Source organism: Echinops telfairi, unplaced genomic scaffold (assembly GCF_000313985.2).
Source record: "Echinops telfairi isolate 266 unplaced genomic scaffold, ASM31398v2 ScPeMD7_3509;HRSCAF=4178, whole genome shotgun sequence".
NCBI lineage: Eukaryota > Metazoa > Chordata > Mammalia > Afrosoricida > Tenrecidae > Echinops > Echinops telfairi.
The window spans coordinates 17678341-17690773 of NW_022107407.1; the positions used below are offsets into that span (position 1 = coordinate 17678341).

A 12433-nucleotide genomic window follows, 5' to 3' on the forward strand; every position below is an offset into this window, starting at 1 on the left:
GGTGGTGCTGATTCATCGCTTACCGGGAGCAATGATTCTGACTTTGCTTCACACACTTCACTGACCCCAGACTTAGTACCCTCATCAGTGTTTGACTGCAACTTTGGAAAGATGGTGACAAAACTGAGGTGTTTTCTGGTAATTCAGTCAAAAAGACATGATTTCAAATCTCCTAGACTTTGAGTGATTCTCAGCAAAGCTCAGGTGCCTATCTCTAACATTTTTAAGGGGGTTTGAGGAAGGTGTACTTCTGCAGTCCCTCTTTCAGCGATCCAAAGGTCCAGTTTTGAAGATACCATCTATCTGTTATCTATATTAAGGCATCACCATGGCTTTGAGGGAAAAAAATATAAAAGACTGAGTGAAGATGGGTTGAAAAAGATCAAGATAAATTCCGTGAGTTTTTCATTTGAGCAGGCCTGGGAGAGGATTCTATATATTTGACTTGGGCTCACTGCAATAGCCCAGGAGTGTATATATATAGATATATGACTTGGGCTCACTGCAATAGCCCAGGAGTGTATATATATATATATGTATATGCCTGTGTGCTCACAGCCGGCCCTTGTGGGGAAAAGACCCTAGCTGAGGGAGGACGGTGGCAGCGGGGTTGCAGCCTTGCTCTTTGTGTCAGGAGAAACACCGCAGTCTTCACAGCTTCTTCACATTTGCTCCCCGGAGACGCAACCACATAGTTGGTTAGGTGCTATTTCTGGGCACACTGCTCAGGTGCCAGAAATGCTTGCCAGGCAGTCAGGGACCTCCATTGAACAGAAGCTCTGGTGTGTACACCGTGCCAGGGAACGTAGCTATCAGCATAGCAAATTTAACCTGCATATCTACTTAGAACATAATCCTGAAAGGACGGGATGCAACGAAGGTAAGGTCTAACTCAGGAAAGGAAAAACAACTGTCCACGTGATGCATGAGCGAGAGTGAGGGGAGCCGTGGAAGAGGCACTGGCAAGGGAGCAGAGACACCAGAGGGCACCTTTATCAAGGGGAGTGATTCTCAACAGGATCTGTACACGAGTCACCTGAGGATCTTTAAACAAACCACCCCACACCCAATTATATATATATATATAAGCCTTATTATGGAAACCAGGTATCAGTATTTTTTAAGCCCCCAGTGTGGTTTCAGTCCAGCCAGGGCTAATAACCACTGCTTTTATGGCCAACTAAAAAGCACTCATTGTCTACTTGGCTCTCTGGAGTCAAGGAAGACAAGATGTAGGAGATAACGCCTTGGAGGGGGTTGATATTTGCTCTGTGTCTCACAAAGATATGTGTGTGCAGATTTCTGCCAGTCTCATATTAACTCAAGAACTGTGCTATTCTCCTATGTCACTTGCCCATTCATTGTTGCAATTTAAACATCAAGGTGTTTGTCTTACACCTGTGATATCACAAGATATGAGATATAGCTCAATAAATACCACAACATGTAAAACTCAACGGGATTCTCAATAGTTGGACAGTTGTCACTCAAAACAAGCATTTACCAAATCAGGTCCAAATGTATTATTCACTCTTCTTTTGGAGGCTATCTGGGTACCAGGTACCTGTTCTGAGAGAGGTGTATCTTATTAAAGTTTGTCTCAGCAAGAAGGGAAAATAAACTGTTCCTATTTGATTGTTGTCTCGGCTCCAAGGTCACTGTAATTTACTTTCTTAGTTACTGGACATATGCATAAAGGGAAAACGAATGTCTGTGACTGACCTCCAGTGTCGTGAAAGAGGGAGAGTCCAGCGTGGCAGAAGCAGTAGGACAGTGAGAAAGCAGCTCAGTGAGCGCCTCCCACCTGCTTCCCTTCTGTAACAGCGCACCGTTCTCAACCACGAAGCCAGAAAATAAACTCAGTGGTGGTTTGGGGGAATTGTACACAGGATCAAAATCTCTAGTAACTTATGATTTTTAGTACTTCATTATGTGATGTTTTATTCTAGGAAAATAAGAAACAGATGAGTCATTGATGTATCTTTCATCTTCAGAAATTTTGCATCTTTTCAGAAAATAACAAATTACTATTTTTCTGTTGCATTCAGCAATTGTGACTATATTGAACAAGATTATTGCAGTCTGTAGAAATATCAATAAAGTTGTATATGTTTGTACATAGATGCTTTCTTATGTCATGATGTCATGCACTGCTGCTGTTTGCTGAGGAGATGAAATGTGGACAGAGGTAAGACTTGGCTCCAGCACTGACAACTAGGATTTTTCACAGCGCCATGTTTTAAAGGAGGGAGAGGGAGGGAGGAGCGAAGGGCAGCTTATTTGTTTGAACTTTTAACACAGGGGAGGGGGCACCTAGACACAGGTTAACAAATCCTTAGGTTTTACTGCCGTTGTTTGAGGGAACGGTCCAGTCCATTCTGACGCTAGTGACCCGTCGGACAGAGTAGTGCTGCCCCGCTGTCGTCCTCCGGCGAGGAACTGGTGGCTCAGTGGACGGCGATCCACAAGGTCAACCGCTAGGAACCACCCCTGCCCCATCGGAGAAAAAGGAGGCTTTCTGCGCTCATGCAGAGTTACAGGGCAGTTCTGCTCTGTCCTGTGAGTCGGCATTGACTGGATGGCAGTGAGTTTTGGGTTTGAGTCTTGAGCAGATCACCAGGTCTTGTCTCCTGCGGAGCCACTGGTGGGTTTGAACCACAGACATTCAGATAGGGCTTAGTGATTGAGTTGTTTCGTGCTTAGCAGTCAAGTATTTTTAATTTTACTAGATTTTGTTAATTAGGAATACTAAGTCATTCAAAATTTCCTTCAAATTGGGGTGGATATTATATTGAATGTTGATTGATTCTCATCTTAAGTGAAGAACAGATCAAAATATATTTGGTGAAGGTTTTTGTATGAGAAATTGAGGTGAAATAAGATGTTCCTACAAATTTAACATACTTTTTCAATGGACTCTAGCCTAGCCACATTACACTATTATGGGTTTATGCTCACCCACTCACCCACCCACCCACTCACTCACCCAATACCTAGGAAACTCCTCGAGGAAGAATGTGCTCTGCTCTGTTCATCTATCTCTAGAATTGGCCTTAAGCTACCATCTTTATTCTTCTGAACCAAGTCTGCTCAGGAAAAATCCCCACCCCCATCATCAATTTCCCTCCTAGTTTTAGTTCTCTAGGAAAAAAATTAAAAGCTACTAACGAACCCTAAGCTTCAAAATACCTCCCAATTAAAAGTACAAGCATATATATTCTTTAAAATCCAAACGCCCAGTCCGTTGTTTCAGAATGTTCTCCCTCCCTTCCTTTCCATTCAGCCCACCAGTTGCGAGCACTTCCACTTCCAGACAGGTTGGCCTTGGCCACTCTGGGTAAGGATGCCTCAGGGGCAGTGCGGGCCAGGCCACAGGAGGGTGGAGCAGTGATGGTGGCCTGTGTAAGGTGGACATTGGAGCAGGGCAGACTTGGAATGGAGGGTCAGGACATGTCTCCAACTCTGAAAAAATACATGTCAGTCATAAAGAAAAAATATGATATACACAGGGGCAAGCTAGCAGACACCATTGCAATCAAGTGATCAAAGCCAATCAAAGTCCACACCGTAGCCATAGGACTGATGAGTGTCCTTATTGATTTCTTCTTGGATATCTCTGCCAAAAATGCATCATCTGGGTTTACCAGAAGGGGGAAAAATGAATACTTTGGACAAAACCAAATTGAGAGATTTTCTATAAAATGATAGGCCTGTATTCTTCAAAAATGTCAAGATCATGAAAGTCTAGGAAAGATGGATATTCCAGACTTTAGGAGACCAGAGAGAAATGCACTGGGTGCAACTTGTACCCTTTGATTGGCGTCGTTTGTAATAAATGACGTAGTTGGAGTGATTGGGAACACATGAGCGTAGTTTTCCACATAAGTAGGATTCTTTGTACTGTTGTTAAAACTCTCGAGTTTGAAATTGTTTCAAAATTTACCAAAAATAGTTTCAACTCCTTTGAATGACTTTCATTTCCATGACGCAGTCATCAATCTAATAGCAAACGGTCAGTCACTGAAGGGTGGAGAGATAAATGGCTCACTGAGCCTCAACTTTCTAGTTCTCAGGTCTCTTGCTTTGTAATGGTCAGATCAAGGTGCAGCTGCCTTACCAGTTCCCTGCTTCAGCTGGCAAGACTCACTTCCTGCAAGACATGCCACATGGACCTACCCCGATGCAGCCCTGGGTGCTGGGTGTGGAGACCCCTACCAGCGGTGAGATGCTTACACATTCACTGATTCGGCTTTCCTCCTGTAGTCGGCATCATTGTGTGTGTTTTGTGAAATGGAGGACTTTGTGGATTGGTGTTGGACATATGGGTTAATGGGTTGATGTTGGACTTGTGGGCTTGGGAAGCACTGGGTTGGGATGTTTTCTTGATGTGCACTTACCCTTTATATAAAACTCTCTCTTATACATCAGTTTCTGTGGATTTGTTTTTCTAAAGTACCTAGACTAATAGTGTGTAATGTGGCACTTTATAGAAGTAGGCTGGGCCCCACCTGAAATTTGCTTCAGATGTTGCGACTTACGATACAGACCAAGAAAACAAGAAAAGGTTTATTTCTCATGTAATAAGGCTTTCTGGGGCAAGCAGGGTGGCTTACAAGCTAATCCAAATGTTTGAGAGAAGGAAGAGCCTGGTTTGGAGAAAGGGTGGGCTGGGCAAAAGCTCTCTAGTGGGGAAGAAGTTTGCATGGTTTAACCTCTTGCCAATTACAGAGAGGCCCAGGCTCTCTTAGCTTCCCAGATGTGAAGCAGAAGAGGGCATAGTTTGGCTTTAAAGTTGTGAACAATTAACCCAGCAAAATATGGAAGTTTTTATTACTGACCTTTAATATAACTCTGGAAATTCGTGTTTCTTTTCTATAACTTCTTTTTCCTTGCTTTGGGGTCCTCTTCTCAAAGGTCATTTGGATATGCTGCGCAGGGTCCACGAGAATTCCCTCTGCAAGAGTAAGACAAGAGCCTTTTCCAGTTCACACACGATTGGGTTTCCACGTGTTTGTGTGACATGTGCCTCCCTTAAACCTTGTTAGGACGCCGCCACGTTACCCGTCTCTCTCTCTCTGATCAGACGGCTGCAGACAAGCTCACTTGTCTCGGCCTCATTAGGGGGTCTTCAAAATGGAGCCACTCCACCAGTGGCTTGCAAAGGGATCTGCCAGGCCAGATAAGCTCAAGGCAGGAGGGAGGTTCGCTTAGAAGATGATGGCGACTCCATTTTGGGTTTCCAAAGATTAATCCTGATATTCTCAAAGGAGATAGAACAATCACAGGAGCTTATGATGACATTTCAGAGAACTTGAAAATGGAATTGGTGAGAAAATGGACAGGAAAATCATGTTAAGGACATTTTTTCCCATCAAGATGATACTTTTCATCGTGACAATATACCTGTCCTTCCAGAATTTCCTTGGGAGACATTACTCCTGGCCCCTTCCCCTCCACCCCCCACCCCCCCCCACCCTATTCTGAGGGTGCCCTTCAGATTTGTTCCCCAAACTCAAAGAACATTGAAAAGGAACATGATTGGAGCCCCTCAATGATGCCCGTACTGCCATGTGAATGTGGTGTAAATCAAAGAGCACAGAATTTTGGGGCGGGAAGGGTTAGAGGGGTGGAAACACCACCTCCACAAGTATATAGACATTGATGAGGGCTAGGTTGACAAATAAGAACTTCACATTTTGATAATTTTGTTTTAAAGGGTTTCTATGATTTGGTAGCAATTATTTTTTACTTACTTTCATGTAACAGCGGCTGCTTTGTCCACTTGCCCACCTTGCCCTGACAGGTGTCGTGAGGCCATTGGTGAGTGGAGGAACTCTCTTGTATAGGTCAGGGTCCTGTGGTTCTCGCTGTAGCTTGCCTCCCCTCAGCAGTGTATCCCTCGTAAACTCTCTCTTGCCCTGCCTCCTATCCACTAAACTGTTCATCCTGCAACCTCTGTAGTTCATAGCCCATCCCTGACTCCCACCCCCACCCCCACTGCTGCTTAGCCCTGCGGTAAGCCCCAGGTATTCTCTTCACTCCTAGCATCTACATTACCCTCAGGCAAGGGGAAGTGTCTGGATTTTGTTAGGCCTCTTGAATCAGTTCCGACTCACGGAGCCCCTATGCACAGCAGAACGGAATGCTCAGTCCCGTTACATTGCACATTTGCTTAGAGTCCATTGTTGAGCCACTGTATCCATCTCCTTGCGGGCCTTCCTCTGTTTTTGTTAACCTTTTACTGAGCATAGTGTCATTCTCCAGGGACTGGTCTCTTCTGATGACTTTTCCAAAGTCTAGCCTATCTTTGCTTCCTGGCTGTACTTCTTTCAAAAGAGATCTGTTTGTCCTTTTGGCAGTCCACGAGTTTCAATATCCTTTACCAATACCATAATTCAAATGCATCAATTCTTCTTGGGTCTTTATTGTCCAGCTTTCACATGAATATGATTGAAAATACCATGGCTTGGGCTAGGTTCGCGGTATTAGTCCTCAAAGTGACGTCTCTGACATTTTAAAGAGGTCTTGTGCAATAGATTTCCCTAAGCGATACACTGCTCAGTTTTTCTTTTCTTGGGGGCTCTTACAGCTATCAAAATCCATACATATATCCATTTTGTCAAACACCTCTTTACATATGTTGTCGTTTTCAAAACATTTTTTCTACTTGAGTCCATGGCATCAGCTTCTTTTTCCCACTCTCTCCCTCTCCCATGCCCCCTTGATTATTTGACCCACTTTTCTGCTGTCCACCCCTGAGATGGGGGCCATACGTTGATCATTGTGATCAGTTCCCCCTTACTCCCTCTCCCGATCCTTACCCTCCTAGTATTGCTGTTCCCTTTATTGGTACTGAGGGATTTATCTGTTCTGGATTCCCTGTATTTCGAGCTTTTATCTATCTGTACCAGTACACATATTCTGGTCTAGTCAGATTGGTAAGATAGAATTGGGTCATGGTATTGGAGGGCGAGGAAGCATGTTTCATCCATGCTATTCTGCACCCTGACTGGCTCTTCTCTTCCTTGTGGCCATTCTGACAGGGGGTGTTCAACTGACTACTCATGGGCTTTGGATCTTCATTCTACACTCCCCCTCATTCACGATATGATTTTTTTTATTTGGGGTCTTTGATGCCTGATACCTGATCCTATCGACACCTCGTGGTCATACAGGCTGGTGTGCTTCTTCCATGCTTGATTCTCAGCTAGATGACTGCTTGTTTATCTTCAAGCCTTTAAGACCCAAGACGCTGTATTTTTTGATAGTTGGGCACCATTAGCTTTCTTCGCCACATTTGCTTATGCACCCATTTTGTCTTCAGCGAACGTGTCAGGGAGGGTGAACATCACAGAGTGCCATGTTAGCAGAAAAAATTGTTCTTGCGTTGAGGGAGTACTTGAGTGGAGGCCCAATGTCCATCTGCTGCTGTAATACTTTACATATGTACATAGCTCTATTCCCGTCATTGTATGTATGTGTATATATATATATATATATCTGTATTTAAACCTCTGTAACTGTCCTAACTTCTGCTTCCATGATTGTTTATTGTGGATCCAAATAACATGAAAATCTAATAACCTCAATCCTTTATTTATCATGATGTTGTTTATTGGTCAAGTTGTGTGAATTTTTGTTTTCTTGACATTGAGTTGTAATCCATTCTGTAGGCTGCAGTCTTTGACTTTCATCACCAAGTGCTTCCATGCTGCCACACAGGAGCTGAGATGGCTCAGAACACGCTTGGTCCTCCTCCTGCCTAGCCTATACTTTCATTCTTTGGCAGGGATTGTTCCCTTCTGTTAACATATCCAAAATAAGTGAGACAACGTCTCATCACCCTCCCTTATAAGGAGCATTCTAGCTTTTCTTCCAAGACAGACAAGAATGAAGAACTGATGACTTTAAATTATGGTGCTAATGGAGAACAATGAATTTAAAATAGACTCCTAGAACAAACAAACCTATCTTGGAAGAAATCTATTTTATGCCCAACAGGACATGGATAAAATCTGAAAACCCAAACCAAGTGCCGCCAAGTAGATTCTGATTCACAGCGACCCTGTCCAGAGTAGAACTATCTCTTGAGTTTCCAAGTCTGTAAATATTTGTTGTTCTTGTTAGGTGCCATCAAGTTGGTCCCAGCCCATAAAGACGCTGTGCACAAAACAAAACACTGCACGGTCTTGCGCCATCCTAACAACTGTTCCTGTGCCGGAGCCCAGTGTTGCAGCCACTGTGTCGATCCATCTTTTTCTCTGCCCCTCCACTCTAGAACCCTCCTAGATAGCTATGTTGAGCTTCCGCTTGTGTGAGTTCTCAAACTCCTAGAATACTGACAGCACTACACTAGTTTTTCTGAGAGGCATGATAAAGGTAAAAATATGGTAAAACCCCCAGAAATGATGATAGAACTTTCCTCTTCCCTCTGTCATCTTCTGCCCAGCAACAAAAAATAAGAAATAAAATAATAAAATACTACTATAGCTACTGAGAGCCCTGTGTAATAATATTCAACTACTGATGTGGTATTATACTTTATTTAGAAAGCAAGTCTCTTCTTTACTCTGATGAAAAACCCTTAAGTGTTCTTCTGAAAACTGATTCTGAATGTGCACTTTCAATATGCTCAGACATCCCTGTACAAGCTGACAAATAAGAGGCGGTGGTTTCTGGTCGTCTTAGACCTGATATAATTAAAGAAAAAACTGAACTGGTGAAGTAAAGCTTCTCAGAAATTCATTTTATTTCAATAGCAGAAAGGTCAATTCTCCACTTTGAGTGGGTTTACAAAGTACAGTCTTCTCATCCTGGTTACTCTCTTCATGCCACGAACACAAGAGAGAGACAGAGAGAGGTGTGTGAAGGACTGACAAGGGGTACCCTTTCTGGCTGCATTTTTATTAAATTACAATGAAAACATCTGTTCTGAAAGAAACAGCTGCCTCTTGAAGAGGTCTAGTGTATTTTATACTATGTAAGTGTCCCAAATGCTTTCACAGTAGGACCGATGGACAGAAAGGTAAAAAGAAACAACATTCACTCTGAGACACAATCCACATCAAACCTTACCATTCACAGAATGCATAATACATTTTCTGACACGGTTTTAACCTACTACTCCAGCAGACGCTCAGAGAAAAATCACCAAAGGCCTGCGTCCTTGCTGCCCAGAGCTCCCGCGGCCCTAGAGCTCAGGGCCTGGGGGCCTGGTGACGTGGGAGATGGGCCAGAGATGCCGGGCAGCAGCTCTGCTTTCTTCACGCTCAACCCGGACAAAGACCCAAAGTGCTAAGTGCATATTTCAAGCTTGTTTTCTGAACTGGCTTAAAGCCCCAGTAAACAGGAAAAGGTAATTTCATAAATGCTCTTTCAGAGTGAGTACAATCAATAACCTTGCTTATTTTGACACTTAAAAAAATAGTTGTGCTAATGGTTTTTTACACTACCAAAAGTGAACCCTCAGATTCATTTTGAAAGCCTCCCTTTTAAATTCATAACCCAAATCTATCCAGACTTGATGGTTTCAGTTTTCACAAAGTACACGACAGGGCAAACTCGATTCTTCACGCGGGACGGGATCTTGCGGCTTCCCTGTGCAGACCGACTCCGGGCGCCATCATACATCGAAGTCCTTCAGCTCCCCCCAGCTGGCACCTATTTTCACCTTCACCCTCAGCTGCACAGAAAGTTTTACAGCATTTTCCATTTCAGTCTTGACAATCTGAGCTACCTACAGAATAACATGCATCAGGTTAACAAACGGTCCAACCCAAGGGGATGCTCCCCAACCCACCCACCTGAGAAAGGGGTCAGTCAGACTGGGGCATAAAATCTGAAAAGAGCCAGGCATCCCCCACTCTGGTCTCTGTCAATGGGCAGGAGTTGCCTCCTGTTTTAGCTCGAATGCTTGGAGCATTGAAACTCTTAGGTCAAGGGTCCAAATTCCCATTTCACTTCTCCCAGACAAAAGCATCTCTGGCACCAGGAATTCCTTTACTTTCAGAATGAGCAAGGGAGTAAGCACTTGTAGCTCCTCTTAGCTGTCAAGATTCAACATTCATTGAGCCATCCTGGAGCTGGGGTAGGGTCTAGGAGGTTTCCGACATAGGACAGAAAGTTGCCTGCCTGCCTGCCTTACACCATCTTAGCTTCCTGTGGAATGGACACACACTGGAAACATACCTGAACCACATCCTCTTCTGCCACTTCGTATAAGAGTTCATCGTGGAGCTGAAGGATGAAGAAGCCTCCGCGGATCGGGCAGAACATCCCTTGCAGTCTTCTCTTTGGTAACAGCCCTGCCCACGGACAAGAAGCAAAACGCTCAGCATGTGCCTCTTTCGTAGGAGACATTCTCAGAGATTCGGGGAAACTCTAGGAAATGCCAACAAAGAGGTTAACCCATTTAAGACTAACCGCACATTAACCACCTAGTGGCTGATGCCCAGCCCACGCCTGAGGGAAGTGCGAACCGCCATCAGTTCCTCCCAGAATGGAGGCGGCACATGGAGAACAAAGAGTTCTATCGCCAACTCCAGCCTAGCTTTCTTCTGAAATGCATCTTGCCATCTTAACCACCATTTTACCTCCTCTTTCTCAGTCTCTGAGTAATAGCCCCAGAGCAATGCAGAGCCTGCTTCCTGGTCCAAGAAGTATTTGTATTGTCATTAGGCATATTTGATAAGGGGGGCACTTGCTGGTGTCCTTTTATGGCCGGAAGTATCACTTTGGCAGGACTGGTCCTTCACCAAGCAATTCTAAAGTGAGGGCCCAAAGCAAGAGTCTATGTGTGTATGATTTCTGTGGCGATAATCCATACCTTTCAGTAGATTCTCCACAGAACCACTGCAATGTACTTGATGATCATTTCCTAATTAGCTGGGCCTACTCGACAGATTAAGAGCCACTGATAACACAGATAAAGTTCAATACAAATGTCTTCTTGTGTGCCCCTGTACTAGTTCTTCCTCCCTGCCATCCAGCTTGCCTGCTTATCCTTCAGACCCAGCTCTGGTACCATCTCCGTCTCCCTCAGGGTCTGGAATTCCCTCAGGGAGAAGGCTTTTGCACAGCACCGTGTGAAGAAGCCAAGTTTGTTCAGAGGTGGCGCTCACACGAGAACAAAGACAGATGAGGTCAGGACAAGATAGGGTCAGACAGGTCTAGAAGCCTATACACCTCTTTACCTGTCTGGCTGAAACCTGCCCCATTGGGTCCCACCTAGCCCACCTCCCTGACTGCCTGGATGCACTAGCTTTCCCGACCCCTGATGATCACATCGTTGACCTCTTGACCCCTTTGGTGACCTAGCTTCTGACCTATAAGGTCTTGAACCCCCTGTGCCTTGCTTGTATGGTACAAGCTCACCTTCATGCAGTCCCCCTGGCAGGTTTAACAATCTCGGTGGTGGCAAAACAGAATTTAAAGAGGAAGTATGGAGATTTGGCACACAGGGAAGAAACGAGATTTCTGTGTACATGTTACAATAAGAAGTGATACATCCAAGCAGTATGGAAAGAACATGGAAATGGCATTTTGAAAAAAAGAAAACAAACAGCAATATAGGCCAAGAAACGTGGGTGGCAAGGTCAACCAGGAGACTATGCCTCAACTTCTGAGAACACTGTGCGTGATGAAAACAAAACACAACCTGTCTGACCCCATTTCTTCATGACCCCACAACTCAGAGGATCCTGGGGGCCTGAGAGGTGATTTCCCTGCTTCACTCTAATTCTCTTATAAGTGCACGAGAGTTTGTCAACTCTCCTAGATTTAGCACTAAAAACCCCATATCATGAGGTTTCAAACCCGGGAAAAGGAAATAGTGTCATTAAAATGTGTTATTTAAGTTACTATATAAGGAGTTAATTTTATTTTAACATGTCAATAAATAGTTGTAAGTTTTCTTGGTTTCTACTTCTAATATAGTGCGTATGGTAAATAACTCACAGAAACAGTTGCTCTTAAAAAGAAATTCATTGCCATCACGTCCATTACGACTCAGGGAACCCCCATAGAGCAAGCAGTTCTACATGCAGCGCTCCTCCAGGACCCACTGGGGCCCTTTTGGGTTTTTTTTTTAATCGTTTTATTAGTGGCTCATACAACTCTTAACACAATCCGTACATACATCAATTGTGTAAAGCATATTTGTACATTCATTGCCCTCATCATTCTCAAAAGATTTGCTCTCCACTTAAGCTCCCGGCATCAGCTCATTTTTCCCCTCCCTCCCCACTTACCCCTCCCTCATGAACCCTTGATAATTTACAAATTATTTTGTCATATCTTTCCCTGTCTGTCATTCTCAAGACATTTGCTCTCCCACCCAAGCTCCTGGCATCAGCTCATTTTCCCCCCTCTCTCTCCACTTCCCCCTCCCTCATGAACCCTTGATAATTTACAAATTTTTATTTTGTCAAATCTT

General features: G+C 44.1%; 1 protein-coding gene and 1 non-coding gene across 2 annotated transcripts in view; one reads left to right on the forward strand and one right to left on the reverse strand.

Annotated features, from left to right (window-relative positions):
- Positions 1–4972: 4972 nt before the first annotated feature.
- LOC115870965 lies at positions 4973–5071 on the forward strand. The gene has a single exon (XR_004047024.1). It is a non-coding gene; the product is annotated as a small nucleolar RNA U13 (small nucleolar RNA).
- Positions 5072–8725: 3654 nt separating this feature from the next.
- The window catches only part of POLQ (DNA polymerase theta), a 105847-nt gene continuing 102139 nt past the window's right edge, over positions 8726–12433 (reverse strand). The window contains exons 29-30 of the mRNA XM_004709788.2: positions 10189–10304; positions 8726–9736 (exon numbers count right to left, since the gene is read on the reverse strand). Coding sequence (XP_004709845.1) covers positions 9623–9736; positions 10189–10304 — 230 coding nt within the window. The 3' untranslated portion in view covers positions 8726–9622. The remainder of the gene's footprint in view (positions 9737–10188; positions 10305–12433) is intronic.